This window comes from Urocitellus parryii, chromosome 15 (genome assembly GCF_045843805.1).
Source record: "Urocitellus parryii isolate mUroPar1 chromosome 15, mUroPar1.hap1, whole genome shotgun sequence".
Taxonomy (NCBI): domain Eukaryota; kingdom Metazoa; phylum Chordata; class Mammalia; order Rodentia; family Sciuridae; genus Urocitellus; species Urocitellus parryii.
Genome location: NC_135545.1, coordinates 53,300,187 through 53,321,290, shown reverse-complemented (window position 1 = coordinate 53,321,290; position 21,104 = coordinate 53,300,187). Strand labels below are relative to the sequence as shown.

Here is a 21,104-nt window from a genome sequence, read left to right as displayed (position 1 = left end):
TGCTTTTATTTCTCATGTGCCTCTCTGAGGAACACAGCCTGGAGGGAGTCAGTTTATATCCTAGAAAAAGATGTTAGAGGTGGTGGACAGAAGTCCTGGGAGGTCCTGATTATGCCTCAGTGGGCAGAGTGGGGTTCAAATGCAGATTGCTGAGCCCAGGCGTGTGCCCTTGCCCCAAGCAGCATGCCCTCCCCTGAGGCTCTGTCTGCTTACCCCACGGGGCTGCCTTGCAGGATGTGTGCAGACTTGTCAGCTCGCTGTTCAAAGCTCTGAAGGTGCCACCGCCAGTCGTCGATGGGGACTCAGTGGGCCTGATGGACATCAACAACCTCCTGGCTTTGGTGGAAGACCTCATTCGTCCACAGAACACAAGGGGGCAGGGCTTCCAGGAAGAGGCTGAAAAGAGAGGAGAACCTTTTACACTCACTCTTGGATCTGCACAAGTGAAGGGTAAGGCCTGGACATTTCTGTGCCCAGAGAAAGGAAATTCTGGAGCCAAGGGGAGAGGGTCACAGGGTGGTACCCTTACCTGCCTCTGCTCAAACTGCAGTCACCTCCCTTTCTACACCACAGGCACCCAGCTGTCCTCCCAACACCTGGCTGCCTTCACTATGCCCTGGACCCCTCTGGCCCTGCAGGCTAGAATGTCACTCACCCTTTCTCTGCTTGGCCATTTCTCACCCGACATTTGGTTCTGTCTTAAGCATCCTTCTTGGGGGAGCAACCCAAGTCTCCCAGGCTCTGGGCCCCTGCTATTTGGCCACCATGCCTCTCCTTACATTCACTGCTCGTGGCCAAATGATAAATTGTGTAAAGAGTTGTTTAAAGTCTGCACCATCCTTTCTGTTCCCCAAACTTCATGAAGTGAGAGCCACCCACCCATTTGCCTTGTCTTGGGGTGGCCCGTTCTGTGACCTTGGAAGGATGCTTCAGTTCTCTGTGCCCCATGCTCCTTTTCCTGTAAAGTGTCAGCGCTGCAGAGTTGACCCAGATCTGCTTTCAAATGTGTGGGGCAGGACACAAGATGACGGACGACCAGGGCAGCAGAACACATTAAAGGACATTGATTCACAGAGTGACAAAGTTCTTTTCTCTATTCCTACTCAATCCTCCTAATTAATCCATAAGTCAAGGAAAATCTCAGTTGGAGCCACTAAATCTTTAATGCTTCTCTACCACTTGTTGATCTCTTGTTTGGCAGAGGTAGGAGATCTCAAATTCAGTGTCTTTTGCTATAATATCCAGCTAGAATTTAGTAACATTGTCTCATGTCCTACATATGGCATTTGTTGTGGTTTGATCCATTCTCCTTACTCTCCTCTTGATCCTTTTCCCTTCTGGGTCAGCTTCCATCACTGTGACAAAATACCTGAGATAATCAATTTAAAAGGAAGAAAGGTTCCTGGTTTCAGTCCATGGTGGCTTGGCCTTGTTGCTTTGGCCTAGGGTGAGGCAGAACATCGTGGCAGGAGCCTGTGATACAACAAAACTGCTCACCTCATGGCTGTAATGGGTGTTAGCACTCAGACTTGTCACGTCTCAACTTTGCTTAGAACACAGTGTGGGTTATAGAATGAGTGATTTGTATTCATAATCTTGGTCCAAACCCCTATGATTAAATATTCCAGGGGCAGGCCAGGCATGTGCATTTCCAGCCAGGCACCTTGCTGCTTTTCATGCACCTTGAATTTGGAGAGCCACTGTCCTCCAGATGAAGTCCTATCCCCTTACTGTAGCACTTGGGCCTTTGTAGCCAGGCCACACTGACCCCATGGTCATGAAGGTCATCCTGGCAGGGCTCTGCTTTCACTGGACTCTTGGCCCTGATTTGGGAGGCATTGGAATTAAGGACACAGCCTGACTCAAGATCTCCCAATGCAATAGCAACTGTGCAACTTAAGACAAGTTGATAAACCTCTCTGAGACTTAGTTTCCTCTTCTATAAAATGGGGGCACTAATCCGCCTGGCTTCTTGGCTAGTTGTGAGAACTGAACAAGATTGTAAGATATATAGAAGGCTTAGCCCCCCACCCACCTGACACAAAGCAGGTATTTCGTTAGTTCTGTTTTGATTGGTAGGGATGGCACCTTCTTGGAAACATGAGCCCTGCAATAGAGTGTGTTGGCGCTGGACTCTCCAGCTGAGGCTTCAGTGAGGGAGGCCCAGGGCAAGGATCTAGCTGTGGCACACATTCCTACCACAGTCTTCTCTTTGCACACAAACTATTCCCATTCATCTCTCACTGGCAACTGGGACGGGATCACAGGGGAGGGCTCCATTTTGCCATCTCCTGTGTCCAGCTGCACACACCCTCTGGGAAGGTGAACAGGGGTTCAGAGCCCAGCCCTCACAGCAGGACAGCATGTCCTGGGTGCAGCCTTCCAGCCCATTGCCCAAGGACTGGGGCCTGGTTCCACCTGTAGAGTCCACGTTTCCCTTAAAAGGCATGCTTCTCTTAAAAGGAATAGTGGAAATCTGTTTTTTTTTTTTCCTCCCAAGAAATCTGGTACTTTTGCAATTTAAAACAACGAAAGATGTTTAAAAAGTTTCAGAGAATCTGGGTTTGTAGCCCAGTAGTAGAGCACTTGTTTTGCATGTGCAGGTCCTGGGTTCTATCCCCAGAACAGCAAAAAAATCAAAACTTTTTTTTTTTTAAATCTGAAATTTGAACAAAGCAACTGTGGAAGAATATTCATGGGATTATCAGGGGGTCTTGGGCTCTGAATGAATATTTGATGGGAATATTGTTAATTACTAAAGATTCATAATGCCATGGTTATTTTTTTAAAGTCCTTCTCTTCTACATAAATATACTGAATTATTTAATGAGATGATACAAACTTCAGAATTTGCTTCAAAATGATCCATGTGGATAGTGGGGTGGGTGCTGGCAAAACACATGGGAACTGATTTTGCAGCTGGGTGTCAGGGTGTGGGGTTTCTTCTTATCACTCTCCACTTTTCTGTTTGAACCGTTTTATGATTTAAGCAAGATCAAGACTCACAGACAACATGCTTCCAGTTCACGACTTACCACGTGAAGTGTCTACAGATGGGACGAGGCCATGGTGGTCATGGCTCTAGGATCCTCAGGGAGGTGGCAGCTGCCTCTGTCCCGGCTGCCATCTTGATTGGAACTGGCTCCGAGTCAGCTCAGCTATGGCTTTCTCTTTTCTCCCCCCAGAGAAAGCACAGTACCAGGAGCCCAGGTTGGCCCCCAGCAGTCCCTGGAAGGGCAGCGCCTACAGGCAGTGTCTCTACCTTCAGCTGCAGCACCTGGAGCAAGAGCTGAGACTGGTGGGGCCCGGAGGCTTCCCGTGCCACAGCCACGCCCAGGCCCTCAGGCAGCTGCAGACCCTGAAGGGCTGTCTGGGGGGACAGCTGGGCATCCTGGCCCCAGCATATGTCAGGTAACCCGCTTTCCCAGTGACGAGCAGGACAGCCTGGGGGCTGTGGGAGAGGGCATCCTATCCTGAGGAACCTTAGGAGGATGCTCTCACCCCAGACCTCTAAGCAGAAGGGACTTGGGACTCCTGCAGGAAGCATGTTGAACCAGGCTGCCTTGGAAGACACCTGCAACCCTGGGCACAGCACTTTACAATTTGTAGCCATTTTCGTGTGGATTTTTTCCTAGCTGTGCCCCCTTGAGCCAGTCCTTCTCTGAGCCTCCTTCGCTTGTAAAGTGGGAATGATAATGGGTATCTCCTGTTTCAAACTTAAAACAAATTATATATTTTTAAGATAAATAGTGAGATTTGACTACAGACAGGTTATTAGATGACACTGAGGAATTATTACTCATTTGTTAGCTGTGATGATGGCATAGTAACTTGGTAAGAAAATGATCATTTTTGAGTTGCACTTTGAAGTAATTAGATTTTGTATTATGTCTGGAGCTTATTTTTAAATATTCCCTAATAAAGGGAGAAGGAAGCCAGGGACAGATGGGATAGCATGTCAAGGTGGTGACAATGTGGGAATCAATTGCTGTACCTAGGGTTTTCTGTGCTTGATAATTTTTGATGAGACATTTTTCATGATAAAAGTGAAAAAAATTATATAGAGCCCATTTCTAGGATTGCTATGAGGGAATAATGGAGCAAGTCTGTATAAAGTGTTTAGTTGGGGGGCTTTCTTCCAGCAGACCTTAATGAGACTGCTTGTACTTGACAGACTCTAGTCTGTTAATTTTTTTTAGTTGTAGATGGACACAATGTCTTTTTTTTATATATTTATTTTTTAGTTATTGGCGGACACAACATCTTTGTTTTGTATGTGGTGCTGAGGATCAAACCCGGGCCGCACGCATGCCAGGCTACTGCTTGAGCCACATCCCCAACCCCACACAATGTCTTTTTAAATTTATTTTTATGTGGTGCCATGGATCAAACCCAGTGCCTCATGCATACGAGGCAAGCGCTCTATCACTGAACTACAACCCCAGCACCTAGAATAGTCTTTTGAGGTAGCAGGTTACAGAGGACAAAACAGAGGGTCTGGGAGGTCAAGGAGCTTGGCCACTGTCATGTAGATGATGAGGGCAGAAAAGGATTTGAACTTGAGCCACTGGTACCACCCTGACTGTCCACTCTTCCTTTGTAGTATTCCACGGGCCAGGAGGCCCCGCGGTGGCCTGCCCTGGTGGTGCGTCCTGGTGGGCTGGCTCCTGGTGGTGGCCACGGGCGGTATGGCGGCTTTCTTCACGATGCTCTATGGACTGCACTATGGGCGGGCCAGCTCCCTCCGGTGGCTCATCTCCATGGCTGTGTCCTTGGTGGAGAGTGTGTTCATCACTCAGCCCCTTAAGGTCAGAACCCCTGTTCCAAAGTGCCACCCTCTTCCCTCCACCTGCCCTTACCCTCCCATGACTGGTCCTGCCTTGGGCTTAGGCCATGGATGCATTCAAGGAGCCTCCATGGAGCACCACCTCTGTGCAGGCTCTGGGCAGGGAGGGTCATGAAGGCCTCGGCATAATAACCCATGTTACCCGACACTCGCTCGGGGCCAGGCTTGGTGCTGCGTGGAGAGACTTGCTTTCATAACCAAGTGAGATTATGGAATGGTGAGAAATTCTGTAGGGGAGGAGACCTGCAGTGAAGCAGTTAAGACCCCAGGGCTGGGACGTAGCCAGTGGGAGAGCTTGCCTAACAGGTGCAAGGACCTGGGAAGAAGGAGAAGTTAAGATCACAAACATTTTGCCCTGGACCCTATGTATATCTATAAATATGAATACCCTGTTTCCTTAATTCTAAGATATTTTTGATTATGAGAGAACGGCAATTTAAAAGAAATTTTCCTTCATAATATAATGCTCAGTCATTAAGTGTTTGCACCAATTAGGAGCTATGCCCTGTTTCCGAAAGGTAAAATTACAACAAGCGTGCTAGCATTGAAGAAACACCAAGCCCTGACCTGGAGCTGGGTGGGTGGGGGCCCAGCTCACCTCGGAAGGAGCAGTCAACAGGCCATCTCTGGGGAACCCCTGGCAGTAGGGAGGAGTTAGTGTTGGGGTGGGGGCTGCAGAAAGGAGGGGCACTTGGTGACTCCTGACGCCTGTGGGATGTCACCAAGACCCCACTCTCCTTCTATCCTTTGCTTCCCATTCTACTCTGAACAGACTTTATGATAAGACTCAAAACCTTCGAGAACTCCCCACAGACTAGGCTAGAATAATAAGGGCGCAGGTGTGTCCTGACTCTTCTGTTCCCAGCCACCCCGCAGAGCCCTACTGTTGTGCAGAGTAGGTGAAGGCTGGAGGACGGGGTGGAGGAGGAGGAGGAGGGCCCCTATGTTGGAAGCCCACAGGCTGGGGAAGTCCTCTGTGGGTGAGTAGAGGTGGGCAGGTTTGGTGAGTTCCAGTCTGGCCAGTACCCCACCTGGCTGGTGGCTCTCACTCCTCACTGCCTCCCTCTCTGCAAAGGGTGGCCAGCTTCCCACTTGCCTGCCCCAGAGCCTGGCTCCTGCGCCCAGCACACAAATGTCCTGTCCCTCTCGGACCAGCCCTAAGAGTTTCCAGGGTGGGCTCGGGGTTCACCCCAGTGATTTGCAGGTTCTGGGCTTTGCTGCTTTCTTTGCGCTGGTCTTGAAGAGAGTGGAGGAGGAGGAGGAGACTATGCCCCCACTGCCAGGACATCTGTCCAGCCCAGGTAATGGGGCCTCTGTGGGTGGAAGCATAGTCCTAGCCACCTAGTGGTCTTGAGGAGGCCATACAACTGCAGAGTCCAGCCTCTGCAGCCTAGGGGGGCGGGCGGTCTTCCTCCAGCCTTCTCCTTGGATTTGGGAGCCACACCAAACCAGTCAGACAAAAGTGGCCCCTTGTCTGCCCAGCAGCCTGTTCCTTCCCTCGCCAGCCTTTTGCTCTGACACCCCAGCATGACCCTTCATCCAGAAAGACACCTCAGGGACCTCCCTCTCTCTACCCTGGCTGCCCTCTCTGTGTGTTCCAAGCAAGCAGCTTTCTTCCTGAGACTCAAGTCCCTGGGCAAGGTAGTTCTTCCAGATGGAAATTCCTGAGCGCTGACACTGAGAGGGTACAAAAACAAAGGAACAAAGCAAGTAGAACGAACCCTCTAACAACCCATCTCAACCTTCAGGGAAAATAAGTCAGGAACAAACAAACCAGAGCCCCTGTTCACACATGATCACTCAGTGCAGTTGCCTCAACCCGGACCATGTTCTTCTTTCTAGGAGAAAGTGTTGGCTCTACAGATCCACAAGGCCCATTAAAACCTTCTTTGAGGAGAACAGAGTACTTTTTCTCCAATTTGGCATCTCCAAATTTATGCCAGCCTTGGCACAATTAAACATTCATTCCACCATTTCTCTGGCCATTCTTCAGAGAGCTCTGGCTGCATGCCAGCCATGATGGCTCAAGAACAAAATTTACATAAAATGTACTCATTTTTAGTGCACAATTGGCTGATTTTAATAAATTTAGAGGGTTATGTAACCTTCACTGCAATTCAGATTTAAGTAGATCTGTCACTCCTGAAGAGTCCCTCTTGCCCAACTAAAGTCAATTCCACGCCACCCTTGCCCTAGGCAGCATGACACTGCCTGGAAGGATCAGGTCATTGCCTCTGGAATAAACAGGCCATCTGGAGAGATGACATTAAGCAATTAAGTGCACAAATTGAAATCTAAGAGCAGGGCTGGGAGGGACCAGTGCAGGCCTCTGCTGAGGGGGAAGGAAGGAAGGATGGTAGAGTGGTGTACGCAAAGGTCCTGGGGCCAGATGGAACTTGTCATTTTATAACAATTATGGATAGTTTGGCTGCAGCAGGTAGAGTTGGGGGTAGAGGTGATGATTAAAGACAAGGTAGAGAGGCATCAGGCAGGGTCTTGGACGAGCTGAGATCTTTAAATAGAAGGTCTTTAAACAGAAGAGTGGTGATCTGTTTTGTGATTTTACAAAGATCACTGTGGGTTGCTAACGAGAACCAAAAATATTAGGTCATATGTGGAAATGAGGGGGGGGCAGTAGGGAGGCAAGAGATGGCAAATTCTGGTGTTAGGAGTCACTGGGGGCATGGATCCAAAAGGTAGCTGGGTCAGTGCGCTCCCTTAAGTGGCTACAGCAGAAGAGTGCTAACAATCGGCATCTCTGATTGCACAGAGCCTGGTCCCACTGCCTGCTTGGGGGACTGCCCTGGCATTCTTGTTCCCACAGGCCCCTACATCTTGTTCCGAGCACGAAGATGCAGCAGCAAGCCCGTCTATCAGCCACCTCTTGCCACCGCCATTGAGAAGATGAAAACCACCCACCTCAAGGAACAGAGAGCATTTGCCCTAAGCAGAGAAATCTTGGGTAGGCAGGCTTCCCAGTCTGGGTCTCAGCACAGACCTGGCACACTCACTGCACAGTCTTTGCCAAGTGTCTCCCGGCTTCTGAGCCTCAGTTTCCCTAGATGGCAACTTACCCCAGCTTCTGCTCTACACTTGAAATCCTTTAGTGTCCTTAGGGCCCTTAGGATGAAGTCTGAGTTCCCTCCTGAGGCTCCACCCACTGCAGAAACCCCCTCTGTTCCTTGTGCCCCAAACTCCAGCCACAGTGGCTTCTACAGACCTTGGACCCAGGGCTCTCTCTTTTGGCCAGATGATTCCTGCCTGGAAGGTGTCCACCCTTCCTCCCCAGCTTTCTTCTGGATAATTCTGCTCATCCTTTAAATCTCAGCCTGATCACTGTGTCTTCACAGAGGTTTCCCTGGGCCCTCTGGCCAGGAGTTCCCAAATCTCAGGGGGCATTTTCCTCTGAGTTCCCCAGAGCAGATCTGGGTGCAAGGAGTTCATCTGGGAGGTGGCCCTGGGTTCAGTGGTGGGAAGGGAGAGTAGAAGGAGGGAAGGAAGTGAGCGGGCCCAGTCCTGTTGGGGGCCTCAGGGAGAGAGTGCAGTACAGTCCTGAACTGTCCTACTCATTGGTATCTGTCCAGGTCCTCGGGGGAAGAGTCCTCAGAATGTTCCCCAGGCCTAGGCCAAGGTTCTGGCTCAGTAGGAATCTGTTCCCCAAAGTGATTATGATGTAGAACCTCCTGAATCAGATGTGTGCATCTGGTGAGCTCTCACATCACACCGTTCTGTCTCCAGCGAGCCAGGCAAGTTCTATGACAGGAAATACAACTGACTCCTTCATTACTGTGTCCTCAGCAATGCAACAGGGCAGATGCATGTTTTAAATGATTCTATTTTACACTAACACAGCACAAACTCTGTGCAGCCTCTGTTTTAAGTGCTTATAAATATTAACTGATCACCTCCTCACAACCCTGTGCCAGAAAATTATATGCAAATTCCACAGATAAGGAGTGAGTCACAGAGGGACTGAATCATTTGCAAAGGGCCTGTGGATAGCAAGTGGCACAGCTGGGATTGGAACCCAGACAGGAGGCCTCCTGGTCCAAGGACTTCACTGCTCTCTGCAGTCTCTGTGAAGATTGGCTCTGTTATTCCAAAGGGGAAGGGCTATTCTGTGAGACCTCCACTCTTCTGAGCCATGCACCATCCACGTTCTACCCTAACTTGGTGGAGTCGAGAATCCTGCCTGACTGGCGGTTGTGCCTCCTTTCCAGCGTACCTGGGCTTCCTATGGATGCTACTGCTGGTGGCCTATGGGCAGAGGGACCCCAGTGCCTACCATTTCAATAGACACCTCGAACACAGCTTCACCCGAGGCTTTTCAGCTGTGCTGGGCTTCCAAGAGTTCTTCGAGTGGGCTAACACCACCCTTGTGAACAACCTGTACGGTCATTACACAGGTACAGTCCCTGCATGCTACTCTTGGGGAAGTGAGGGTCAATGACAATACGGTCTCCTTATGAGATGGTGCAAGTCCACAATCTGCCTCATAACAAAGGCAATGAATAGGCGAGTGGTTATTCCAATAGCCATATGCTATTGAAGGAGACCCTCTGGATAGCTGGGCATGTGCAGGGAAGGTCACTAACTCTCCTCTGAAGCAGAGGGGAGAAATCTTAAATGAGAGTTAAGCTAGCAGACATTGGCTAGGCAAAAACCGGGCACTAGGCAGGACAAACAACACGAGAATATCTGAGCCTGGGCACTCCATGGCACATCCTAAGAACTACACAGCACTGAGTATAGTGACAATGTAGGGTCTGAGTTAAGGACCAGTGAGAAGCAGGGACCAGGCTGTGAAGGAGCTGAATTCACCTTTTATCTTTGAGGAAAGGAGGCACCACAGGAGTTTTCTCAATAAGGGAGCAACACAAATCTGTGGTATAAGAATCATTCTGGAAGCACCCGGAAGCTGGGGTAGATGGTGGGCTAGTCAAGATGCTAGGGAGACATGCTGGGAGCTGATGCAGAGTCAGAGGACAGTGTGATGGAAAGAAGGGGATGGGTACATAAAACATGGAAGAGGTGGTAATGCTGGGATATGGTGAACATTAGAATATGAGTTGAGCCATGCACAGCAGAGCTTGCTCCCAGTGACTTGGGAGGCTAAGGAAGGAGGATTACAAGTTCAAGGCCAGCCTCAGCAATTTAGCAAGGCCCTGTCTCAAAATAAAAAGACAGGATGTAGCTCAGTGGTAAGTGTCATTGAGTTCAATCCTCAATACCTGCCTCCAAAAGAGTGTGAGGATTGAGGGGAAAGGGCACAGATGGTATCCAAGTTGATGCTAGGGTGAGGAGTGCCATTCCCCAAGAGAACCTATGGAGGGCATAGAGTAAATCCAAGATAGAAAGATGGCAAAGTCGTTGGGATGAGAGTAGATAATGGTTGGTCACGAGCTTCTCTGGGCTGTCTCTATGATGGGCAGACTGAAGTTCAGAGGAGCGTCCAGGCCAGGGAGCTTGGAATGTGTTAAGATGATTTTGATAGTTAGATTTACTGACGTGGTTTTCATCTTTAGGCTTTGTCACTGATGGAAACTCCAAGCTAGTTGGCAGTGCCCACATTCGCCAAGTGAGGATCCGGGAAAACTCTTGCCTTCTGGTCCAACAGCTGCAGGCTTCTTTGGACAGATGTCATGCGCCATATTCCCAGGATGTTGAAGACCTGGCAGACTATGGAGAAGGCTGGAATGCCTCCACCCTCAATAATAGCAACCGCTTTCCCCAGGCTTGGCAGTACCAGAGCCAGAGCCAACGTCAAGGTTATCCCATGTGGGGCAAACTCACTGTGTACCGAGGAGGAGGCTATGTGGTCCCTTTGGGGACTGATCTCCAAAGTGCATCAAGGTAAGGCTGACTTGATTCTTTTGTAGCTGAGTGGAGCAATTTTCTAGAATCCATGTTAGACTGGAAGACTCAGCCTTCAAAATGGGGCTAAGTCAAGTTCCTTCATGTCACTTTGGGAAGGCGGGGGAGACTCAGAAGCACTCATTATGTTTTCAGGCCCTTAGAAACTGCATTCTCAGAGTTGGGGGAAAAATCCCTTTCCAGCCATTGTTACTATGCTCATGGGCATACATGTGGGTGCAGAGGCAAGCACTCCTCGCAATGATCTTGAGGGACTTGTGTTAACACTATGGTAGACGAGGAAACCAAGGCCTGGAGAGGTGGTTAGGTTGTACAGGGGGCATTCAGGGTTTGATGGTCATGGGCCATCGTCAGAACATGTGCTACAGTCAGCTGACAACTTCCCAGGATCTGGTCTTGTGAGCTACCAGCCTCCAGAGGACCTCACTGTTGCAGCTGCTGCCTGCCTAAGCCCCTGGTGTTTTATGGCATTCCTCCAATATCATAGCTGTCATTAAAAAAGCATGAGACTCCCCTGAATGGAGGACTCATCAGAGCACATATCCTCTAGCCCCAAGTTTCTGATTCAGCAGGTCTGAGGTGAGGCCTGAAAATCTGCAATAAGTTCCCAAATGCTGGTTGGGGACCATCCTTTGAAAGCTTCTGCTCTGATGGCCAAGAGACTGTGGGTACCAGATATCATGATAGGGCTGGCCAAGTGGGACCATTCTAAGGAGCGATCCTGGTGGCCAAGGATCAGAGCAAGGGCAAAGGGAGGTTTAAACAGGAAACCCTGGTCCCATCCAGGGCTGAGGGGCAGGGGCCTCCACAGGATGGAGATGCCCCAGATGCTGCTCTTTCCCACAGAATTCTTCAGTATCTCTTTGACAACACCTGGCTGGATACTCTGACTAGAGCAGTGTTTGTGGAGTTCACCGTCTACAATGCCAATGTCAACCTGTTCTGCATCGTCACACTCACGCTGGAGACCAGTGGCCTGGGTGGGCTGCCTCCCCTGCTGGGTCTCCTCTGGGCTGGGTCTCCTGACCCAGCTGGGATGGGAAATTGGGGGTGGCTCTGGTTTTTCCTGCTACTGTACATCCCTGGGCCCCCAAAATCAAGGTGTCAGAGCTGGCCTAGACTTCTTCCCCTCTTCTCTCTGGCCCAAAGTGACACAGTTGGAGCCTGAAGGCAGCTCTTCCAGCTCATTCTGGAGCTTTCTATTGTATTGGAGGAGCGAAATGGAAGCTCTAGACAGGGGCTGGTGAAGGTTACCTGTTAACAGGTAACGTTACCTAAAAGAACATTTTATAAAGTGTGCATCAATCTACACTAGGAAGCACATTTGATATAACAATTCAACATTTGTATACAACCAAAACTAAAGCTTCATAAAAAATGTTTTCCCCAACTACATGGGATGCTCTCCTATTTCCCATTCTATCCCCTCCTTTCTGCCTCCTCTTTTAAAATGTTAATCATAGGCTATTAAAAACACCAACCTATAGCCTGTTCAGTTAATGCTCAATTTGCCTAAAACTCAACCTCCTCTCCACTAAAAACTGAACATTTAGAAAATATTAAATTATATTTTATTTGTTTTTTGTGGTACTGGGGATTGAACCCAGGTGTACTTTACCACTGAGCTACATCCCCAGTCCCTTTTATTTTTATGTAGAGACAAAGTCTTGGTAAGTTGCTGAGGTTGGCCTCGAATTTGTGATCCTCCTGCCTCAGTCTTCTGGTTGGCTGGGATTACAGGTATGTGCCATCATTCCCAGCAATTATATATTACTTTTATAATTACAACATAATTTCACCCAGTTATGGTGGCTCACATCTGTAATTCCAGCACTTTGAGAGGCTGAGGCAGGAGGATCTCAAGTTTGAGGGCAGCCTGTCCAACTTAGCGAGACCCTCACTCAAAAAATAAAAAAATAGAAGGGTTGGGGATGTAGATTAGTGGTAGAGTACCTTTGGGTTCAAGACCTAGCATAACATACACAGAAAAACGTAACATATGCTTGTGTTTTTTTTTTTTTTTAATTCAGGTTGAAGCCAAGTGTGGTGGTGTGCACCTGTAATCCCAGCAGAAGGGATTTTAAGTGGTTCAGTCCTAGCATGCGTGAGGCCCTGGGTTACATCCCCAGCATAGGATGAATATCTAATTTGGGGTGAGATGGGGCCCTACAGCTGACTCCCAGCAAGCTGTAGCATCTCCCAGCCCTCAACAGCTGCACCTTCCCGGTGTAATGCCAATAAAAGGATTTTTAAGGCAGAAGGATTTTAGGTTCAAGGCCAGCCTTAGCAACTTAGCATGACCCTGTCTCAAAATAAAAAATAAAAAGGGTTGGGGATGCAGCTCAGTGGTAGAGTACATGCTCATCACTGACCCACGTCATCATGATCATCATCATAACAACAATAAATAAAAATTCAAAGTTGTGTAAAGTGAACAAGTAAAAGGCTTTGACTTCCATTGTCAGTCCCTACGGTCAATGAATTCTTTCTAATTTTGTTTTTGGAGTTATTTGTATATTTTTGCCTCCTTTTTTGTCTCTTAAGGAACTCTAAAATAACTTGTCCAAACCTCCCCTGATTGAATTGTGTTTGCACACATAAGAAGTCTGTGGAGGGCTGATGGAGTCTGCCAAGCACTGAAGTCCCTCAGGGGTTCAGATGGCTTCCATGTCTTCCTTGTCACCCTTAGCTGACTTTGTCTCCACCAGCCTCACCAGTCAAACTAGTTTACAACATTATCACCCAAATATCATTACAGTGGAAAAAGAACAAAACACCACCAACAACAATTAGCAGAAAATAAGGAAAAGACACACAAGTGCAGGAAAAATATTCAAAAGGAGGTTGGGTTTTAGGCATACTGGCCACCAGATGGACTGATCTGCAGTAGAGTGGCTTTAAGCAAGCCAGCTGGAGGAAAGCAAGGACTGATGCTGATGGGGTGGATGCTTTGCTGGAGGTGACTGCATGAATGGCCATGTGTCCCGTGGAACTTCCAGTGCATCCCCTTTCATCCCTTCCAGTGTGTGCATGGTCTATGGCATGGAGCATGTGTCCACACTCAGTCCCTTGGGTCTCTGAGTCCTCTCCTCTGATCCTGCCACCCCTTGGAAGTGTCTGAGCTTGTCCTCCAGCCTGTCTACTGGTCTGAGAGGCAAGTGGCCTGGACTGACATATACTCTGTGCTTCCAGGAACCTTCTTCACACACGCGGCCCTGCAGAGCCTCCGCCTGTACCCCTTTACCAATGGCTGGCACCCCTTTGTGGTGGCAGCGGAGATCATTTACTTCATCTTCCTCTTCTACTACATGGTAGTGCAGGTGAGGGGACATGTGCACAGGCAGGGGTGGCTCTGAGGTGTGCCTAGTCTCCCCCCGACCCCCGCTTAGAGTGGGCCTGAAGAAGGTGGCAGCAAGGCTTTGCCTTAAGTATGGTGTCAGCCTTTTGGTCCTGGTTGGTTCTAACAGATGACCCAGGCTTCTGTCTACAATGTCAGGCATGGGAAGGACCAAGGCTGGCACTCCTCAGGAATCAACAGCTCTGAGGTCCTTCTAGTGGGTTGGGGATGGAGGACTGGTCCCTATTTCTGCTTAATTGAGACCTTCCAAAGAGCTGAGGTGAGGGGATGGTAGGATGTGAGGGTGGTTGTCCCCATTCAGAGGATACTCTGAGCTTAGATGGTGAGGTTCTTGGTGTGTTCTGTTCTTATCTGTTGTCCCTAGGAAGTAGGCAAAATCCCCTTTACCTCCTTCACTGTTGTGTTACACCAGGAAGGTGCAGCTGTTGATTATGGTGAGGACTGGGAGATGCTACAACTTGCTGGGAGTTAGCTGTAGAGCCCCATCTCACCCAAAGTGAGATATTCATCCAATGCTGAGGATGGAACTCAGGGCCTCACGCATGCTAGGAATGAACCACTCCCCCGCCACCAAGATCAGCATTTGAACACAGAGCCTGATGCCTGACCTTCATACTCACCCCCATGCTGCAACATGACCTCCTAAAGCAGGCCACACAGGGCTCCCACCATCACCAAGTCAAGCCCACAGCCAGAGACATCAACATCATTTCACTTGTCCCTCCCAGCAGAGGGACTGACCACCCCCTTGACCCTTCACTTCTCTTCTCTCGGTTGTCTTTGCATTCTGTTTGCAGTTGCTTCACAAAGTCATTCCCCAAAACCTTCACTTTTCTTCAGAGTGCTGCTCAGCAGTTTTAACAATCCTCATTATTATGGAGGCAAACTTGGCCTCCTCACTAACCAGACACAAGTACCCCTCCTTAGGTCACGGTTCTTCTGCATGGAAGGGGAAGAGGAGGAAGAGGAGGGCTGGCAGGATGACTAGCTCTGACTTGGGACACTTGTTGGGAAAGTATGGCTAAACCCAGTCTCCTGCCAGTCCAGGAAACCTCTCCCCGAGACAGAAAGGAAAGAAAGAAATGTAATTGTTTTAAATTATTGATTCTTAACTGTGAAGTATATATAAAACTCACCACTTTGCATTTTATGCACACACCTAAGTATGCAGTAAGCACATTCTCCATCATCCCACCACCATCACTAACATCTCCAGAACTCTCCATCTTGCAAAACCGAAGCCACACGCATCAAGCAACCAACCACTCCCCTTCCTCCTGAGGAAAAACAACTCTTGTTATTGAATAAGCATCAGACCAGAATGTGAGGTGTGTCCTGTGCAGTGGCTCTAGGGGTTGCAAAGACAGAAGGTGAGCACAACCTGCAGTACAGTGAAGCAGACAGAACCCACAGCACTCCTGCTCTGAAGGGGGTGACGGGCACCCTCAAGCAGAGGACTGGACTGCACCATTTGTCACCTCATCCTTTCTAAATTCACCTGGGAATCACCATATTTATATGTAAATATTTATAATATTTATCATACATATAATATACAATGTATAATATATTATATAGTTTTCTAACTGCCTAAATAAAAAGGAAACATAAGCTTTAGCCTTCATGACAGGAGAAGGGCTGGCACTTGAGTTAGGAGCCTGAGGAGGTGGGCACCTACCCCACAAGCAGAGAACACCCTGAGAAGGGGCACTATCTTCCTTCATAATTGCCTTCCAAAAAGATGGCTCTCCAGTCCTTAAGAAAGACATTTCTGAGTTGTAAAACTGGCAGGAGGCTTGTTTGACTTTTGGAAAGATGTATGTACACTTTCAAGGGGCACAGAGTTTATAAGTTTTCTAAAGTAAAGTCTCTTGGAAAAGTGAGGGTGGGAGGAGAGTACCCACACACACACACTATTTTTTTTTTTTTTTTTTTTTGCCGCATCAGAGAGAATTCAGTTGTTTTCTTAGTAGACACTGTATTTACTCTTATAAATCCTACAGCCAGGACAAGGGGAGAAGTCTATACAAGGTTGGAGAGAGGCCTTAAGGCACTCTGTGTAGGTGGGGCCAGGGCTGGACAGCCTTGCTGGGATCAGTAACCCCTGCTAGAGAGCCCTCTGGTGGGGACAGGAGCAGCTGTGGGGTAAGGGGATAGTGATCATGGTCTGCAGCCTTTAGCAGAAGCTCCGGCTCTTTTCCCAGGGCAAGCTCATGAGGAAGCAGAAGTGGGGCTATTTCTGCAGCAAGTGGAATCTTCTGGAACTAGCCATCATCCTGGTCAGCTGGAGTGCCCTGGCAGTGTTTGTGAAGAGGGCTGTCCTTGTGGAGCGTGACCTTCAGGGCTACAGGAGCCACAGGGAGGAGTAAGTGACTGTCTTAGCTCCCCTGCCCCCCCTCCCTGACTGACTCTCCTCCTTCTAGCTGTCTGAGGCCCAGGGGTCAGGGAGGCTTTGGAAATCCTGTGGACCTCAGCAGACCAGGGGACACACCTGGTAGAAATAATTGCAGTTGCCACCTAGATTCAGCTGTGGTGCCTGAAGCAGATACAACTGGAGAGGACTCTTTAAAGACAAAATACAACATAGCTAACCTTGGTAAATCTTACCAAAATGTAGGACCATGTGGTATGCTGCTGAAGTCCTTCCTGGTCTTTGGGGGAGCTCTTGCAAGTATTAGAGCCCAAGTAGCTCCACAACTGCTATAACATGTTAAGCATCCACTATGTCTTATGCAGGGTGAGTTCATACATATCTTATGTGTTCACAGGATACATAAGAACTGATGAAGGATGATGTTATCAGTGCCCTGTTTAACACAGAAATTGAGGCTCAGGGAGGTCATGTGACTTCCCCACGACAATAGAGCTTAACTTTGGCAGAGAAGTAACTTAAATCTAGCTTATGTGGCTCTAGGATCCCTGTGGCTTATTTGGGGTCATGGTGTTTCTTGTCTCACTCTTTTTATAGATATAACAAATATTTATTGAGTTATTGCTGGATGTTGTACACTGTCATGAAAATCCCAGGGCTTCACACATGCTGACCAGGTGCTCTATCGCTGAGCTATATCTCCAGCCCTACAAAACCACTGTGAAAGCACTTTCTTACCTATCTTAATATTCCTGAGACTTCTAAGAGATGGTCTTATCTTCTCTTTTTTACAAATAAGAGAATTATTTGTAATGAGGCTTAGAGAGGTTAAATTGTTTGCACAAGGTCACACACCCAATACATACTGGAGTCAGAAATTGAACTCTATTCCTAACCTCTAACATTGTCTCATTCATTCAACAAACCAACATTTAGATCTTCTTTGTGTCACACCCATGAATGTATGTATGTGTATCTGTGTGTGATATAACTTTGGTTTTTTTGGTCCTGGAAATTGAACCCAGGCACTTTGGCATGCTAAACATGTGTTCTATGAATAAGTTACATCCCCAAGCCCCTATATATAAAAAATATTAAAATAATATATGATACTAGAAGTATTGCTCAATTTAAGGAGTTAATTTAATATGTATTATGTTGATATATAATAAATACTATTATATTATCATACATATAACATATATAATACATAAATATTATATATAACATATAATACATTTTATATATATATAAAATGTAGGATATATATATATATATATCTCCTAAGCTTTTACAAACTTGGGATCATTCAATATTTTTCTGTAATATGATTTTCTCTTTATAGTTAAGAATGAATTTAAAGTACAAAGGCACAAGAAGAGAATGGAACAAGGTGTGATGTTGGGCACAGCCTGGATTTAGAAATCAGACATATGTAGGTTTCAACTTCTCTTACCACTCACAAATGACTGTTTATGTCACTAGCTGAGTGACCTTGTGCCAACTTTCTCTCCTTATCTATGAAAAGGAAATAGTAAGCTATACTTTATCATGGTTTTTTTTGTTTTTTTTTTTTTTGTTTTTTTTTTTTTTTTTGGTACTGGGCAGTTAACCACTGAGCCACCTCCCTTGCCTTTTTTATTTTGAGACAGAGTCTCGCCAAGTTGCTTAAGGCCTCACTAAGTTGCTGAGACTGGCTTGAACTTGCAATCCTTCTGCTTCAGCCTCCTGAGTTGGTGGGATTACAGGCATGCATCACCATGCCTGGAAAGATGTACTTCATCTTGAAGTTCAAATGAGACTAAGCAAATGAAGTTTCACTTAGTACAACAAATGGATACTTCTTTGATCCTTCCTTCAAATATAGGGCAGCTATAGATGTACACTCAGACAAGTGTGCAGAGAGGGTGGCATCTACTGGCCTCAAAACAGGGAGAGGGAGGCTCAAAGATGTCTCTTAGCTCTATCCCCTTAATCCTGAAAGGATTCCTCCTTTACCTTTTCTCCCTAGTTCTACAACCTTTAATAAAGACAGCTAATTAAAGGCCTCATGAACACCATAACCATAGCCTTCATGATTACATCATCATCTTCATCACCATCATCATCACCATCATCCTAACATCATTATTCTCATTGTCACTACCACCATCATCACTATCTTCACCAATACCACCAACCAATATCATTACCATTCTCATCTCCATCATCATTCCCATTATCACCATCATCATCATAATTATCACCCCATCATCATCACCATAGTCAACACTATCATCAATATCACCACCATCATCATTACCATCACCACTATCATCACCATCCTCAACATCACAACCATCATTGTCAACATCATCACCATTGTCATTACTATCATCAATATACCACCATCATCACTATAACATCACCATCACTATCATCAACATCACCAGTTTGGGGAATTGGACTTCTCTCCCCGAGATCTGTTTCTGGATTTGATAGCCTCTGAGACCATAGACAATATGTGTCTAATCCTGAATCCAGATGGATTTTAGCTGCATTGCTTATGGTCTCTAAGACCCAGACTTCCCATTTTGTTCCCACAGGGGGATCAGTTTCAGTGAGACAGCAGCAGCTGATGCTGCCCTTGGATACATTATTGCCTTCCTGGTACTCCTGTCTACAGTGAAGCTTTGGCATCTTCTCAGGTTGAATCCCAAAATGAACATGATCACCTCGGCTCTACGCCGGGCCTGGGGCGACATTTCAGGCTTTATTACCATCATTGTTATCATGCTCCTGGCTTATTCCATTGCGGTGAGTGGCTCCTTTGGGAAAACCCCAGAGCTGATGTCCATGGAAGCCAAGGCTACCAGGTGGTGTGGAGTGAACAGTTAGGGCCAGGGAGACTCTGGGAACCTGAGGAAGATGGCAGATCTTCTGAGTCTTGGGTATTTTAGCTGGGTGCTCATGAGATGGCCACATCAAATGGCAAAGACTAGAGATCTTAGTTGAGTAGAGTGAGGAAGCATAGGCTCTGGAACTGAAAGGGCCCAACTCCTTCCAATGATGGATTCCTTTCTGCAGCTAGACTCTGCCTGTTCTCCTGATATCCAGTTGTTCCGAAGGCACAGGGCTAATGTCCAGGCAGGCATAGAGCACTCTTACTGTGCTGGTGGATGACCTGGGTCACCCCTGTCCTTGAGTTAGGGTAGGGATGGGGAAGTGAGGGTTGACTGTCCACAGGCCATGTCAGCACTGTTGCCACAGACATAAGGTCTGAATTTAGCAGGATCAATGCTGTTTCATTCAACCCCTTAACACTGAGCACATTCTGACAATCACATCTTTAATGACTGGAAAACAAAATAGAACAAAAAAACCATAAAAACATTCAACTCTTTCTTATTACCAAGTAATGTGAGAAACTAAGACCCTCTTCCAACCCGGCCACATCCTGATCTCCATCCACATATGAACCCCAATCCTGATGCTCAGCTAATCCACAATTTCCATCATACTCCTGCCCCCCACTCATCTTTGACTCTTTAGCCCTATGTTGATCCTGACCCCTTCTCATTCTCACCTTGACCACATCTAGTCTCCTATCTCCCACCTTTCCCTGACCACACGTCCACTACATTCTAGTCCCCACTCTGCCTTTACCTTCAACCCTTTGGTATCCCTGTCATCTCTGCCCCCACCTCTTTCTTCCTGTCCCAACCTCAAAAACAGGGTAGAGCACACCGATGGAGTGGTCTGGTTGAGGGTGTATGCTGAAAGAGGTGGTTTTATTCAAATGCTCTAATTCATGTCAATTTGTTCAGTCTGCCATTTGCAGTGCAAGGACATTGCAGTGTCCTCTGGGGCCAGAAGTCACCAACTCAGAGCCATGTGGTTTTGGGCCTTCCTCTGACACCGCAGCCCTGGGAAAATCTGGGAAAGGGTTGTGTGTTGAGGGGAAAGCCATGCCCAGATGGGCAAAGCCCATTGTCCATCCAATCCAACTGCCCCGGAGGAAAGAGGGTGGGGCATCATAATGTCCAATTTCCCTACTTTCTTTGCATAGCCATCTGGTGAAAGCAGCAGGGGCTTAGGTGATGGGTGCCTGCATGCACACAGCATAGGTATGCAGGTATGATGTCCACAGGTGTACAGGTCCATGCAATCACACAGGACACATGTGGTCTTGTATGCAAAGGCCCACAGAGAAAAACACACATTCCACACAAAACTGGAAGTATATACACCACCTGCATGTCTGGGTGGGTATGGACAGCTTGGCCAGGCCAGACCAAGGAGGTAGCTAACATAGGCTACTGTGTCAAACAGCAGGATTTGGGGATTCATGCTCTTTTCCCTGCTCATGAGGTCTCTTTCTATGATAGTCAAACTTAATATTTGGTTGGAAACTCCATTCCTACAAGACCCTCTTTGATGCAGCAGAAACGATGATCAGCCTTCAGCTAGGAATCTTCAACTATGAGGAGGTAATGGTGGGGCGGACTGTGCAACCACCCTGTGTCTCTGTGAAAAGTAGAAAAATCTCTCCCCACCACCCCCCTCATCCTTCTGGTCCATGGCCTGGCAAGCACAGGGCAGCTTTGGTCATATGTTCCCCTTTGTCTAGGCAGCCTGCCCTGGAGACCCCTGCACACAGAACACAAGGCAGTGGA

General features: G+C 47.6%; 1 protein-coding gene across 1 annotated transcript in view; it reads left to right on the top strand.

Moving 5' to 3' along the window:
* The window catches only part of Pkd1l3 (polycystin 1 like 3, transient receptor potential channel interacting), a 79,832-nt gene that overhangs the window by 54,890 nt on the left and 3,838 nt on the right, over positions 1-21,104 (top strand). The window contains exons 30-41 of the mRNA XM_026392991.2: positions 234-450; positions 3,186-3,411; positions 4,604-4,808; positions 6,051-6,147; positions 7,671-7,808; positions 9,067-9,252; positions 10,372-10,699; positions 11,567-11,700; positions 13,913-14,040; positions 16,283-16,443; positions 19,035-19,245; positions 20,817-20,918. Of these exons, the coding sequence (XP_026248776.2) occupies positions 234-450; positions 3,186-3,411; positions 4,604-4,808; positions 6,051-6,147; positions 7,671-7,808; positions 9,067-9,252; positions 10,372-10,699; positions 11,567-11,700; positions 13,913-14,040; positions 16,283-16,443; positions 19,035-19,245; positions 20,817-20,918 (2,133 nt within the window). The remainder of the gene's footprint in view (positions 1-233; positions 451-3,185; positions 3,412-4,603; positions 4,809-6,050; positions 6,148-7,670; positions 7,809-9,066; positions 9,253-10,371; positions 10,700-11,566; positions 11,701-13,912; positions 14,041-16,282; positions 16,444-19,034; positions 19,246-20,816; positions 20,919-21,104) is intronic.